This window comes from Egretta garzetta, unplaced genomic scaffold, assembly GCF_000687185.1.
Source record: "Egretta garzetta isolate BGI_Z169 unplaced genomic scaffold, ASM68718v1 scaffold38, whole genome shotgun sequence".
Lineage (NCBI taxonomy): Eukaryota > Metazoa > Chordata > Aves > Pelecaniformes > Ardeidae > Egretta > Egretta garzetta.
Window position 1 is genome coordinate 6,549 of NW_009260667.1, and position 1,176 is coordinate 7,724.

The 1,176-nt window shown below is 57.3% G+C and overlaps 1 protein-coding gene across 1 annotated transcript; it reads left to right on the forward strand.

Moving 5' to 3' along the window:
- Positions 1 to 273: 273 nt before the first annotated feature.
- On the forward strand, positions 274 to 1,176 carry LOC104132333 (histone H2B 1/2/3/4/6; the record flags this gene model as incomplete). The annotated part of the gene is made up of 1 exon (XM_009645613.2): positions 274 to 1,176. A coding segment is annotated over one exon (374 nt), but the record flags the coding sequence as incomplete, so codon positions are not given.

Sequence of the window (1,176 nt, forward strand, 5' to 3'; positions counted from 1 at the left end):
AAATTACCACCATAAGTCCCATGTTTGCGGGGGGAGGCGGCGGCGGGGGGGCGGGGAGCCGGGAAGCTGCGGGGTGAGCCGCGGGCGGGGCGGGGCGGGGCCAGGCAGCAGAGGACGAGCTTCGCGACAGAGCTGAGCGATTGAAAGGGCTGGTTGTGATTGGCTGATAGGGCTAGAATTATTAACCAATAGTAGGGTGGGATTTAGAACGGACCAATTACAAAGCCGTTCGTACGAGAAGCGGCGTCACTGGCGGCGCTCTCCCATAAAAAGGTCGGTGGCGGGGCGGTCAGCCGCCCAAGAAGGGCTCCAAGAAAGCCGTCACCAAGACGCAGAAGAAGGGCGACAAGAAGCGCAAGAAGAGCCGCAAGGAGAGCTACTCCATCTACGTGTACAAGGTGCTGAAGCAGGTGCACCCCGACACGGGCATCTCGTCCAAGGCCATGGGCATCATGAACTCCTTCGTGAACGACATCTTCGAGCGCATCGCCGGCGAGGCCTCGCGCCTGGCGCACTACAACAAGCGCTCCACCATCACCTCGCGGGAGATCCAGACGGCCGTGCGGCTCCTGCTGCCCGGCGAGCTGGCCAAGCACGCCGTCTCCGAGGGCACCAAGGCCGTCACCAAGTACACCAGCTCCAAGTAGAGCGTCTCGGCGCCTCGCCAAGTTTTAACCCAAAGGCTCTTTTAAGAGCCACCAATTTTTTCAAGTAAAAGGGCCGAGTTACTGGTTTGCCCGGGAGGTCCGTAAGTAGCCTGCTCCCTCGCATGTCGCCACAAAAGTTCAGTACTGGGGGTTTTTCGGTAGCTCAAACGCAGCTACTTAGTTTTTAAGCGGGGAGGGCTCTCGGGTAGGGGCCGATGCGCGGAGCGACCCTTGGTTCTTTAAGGCTTAAAAACAGCGCGTTGCTGCTGTGAGCTCTGGTCTTGAGCGCGACTAAAAAGGAGCCGCAGCTTTGCCCCCTGGTGTCCCGCCGGCTCCCTTTTCCCGAGCGCGGGGGGAGGTGGGTCGTCTCATCAAAGTTTCCCACGGATTTTAATTCTTCTTTTGCGATTGGTGCGCTGGAAAATCCTGGCTGTGCTCTATACCTGTGAAATAAAAAATAAATCTTATTTCTGACTCTGTCAGCGACTTAATAAATAATTCAGGAGCACGTTCTGAAGCACTTTTCTTC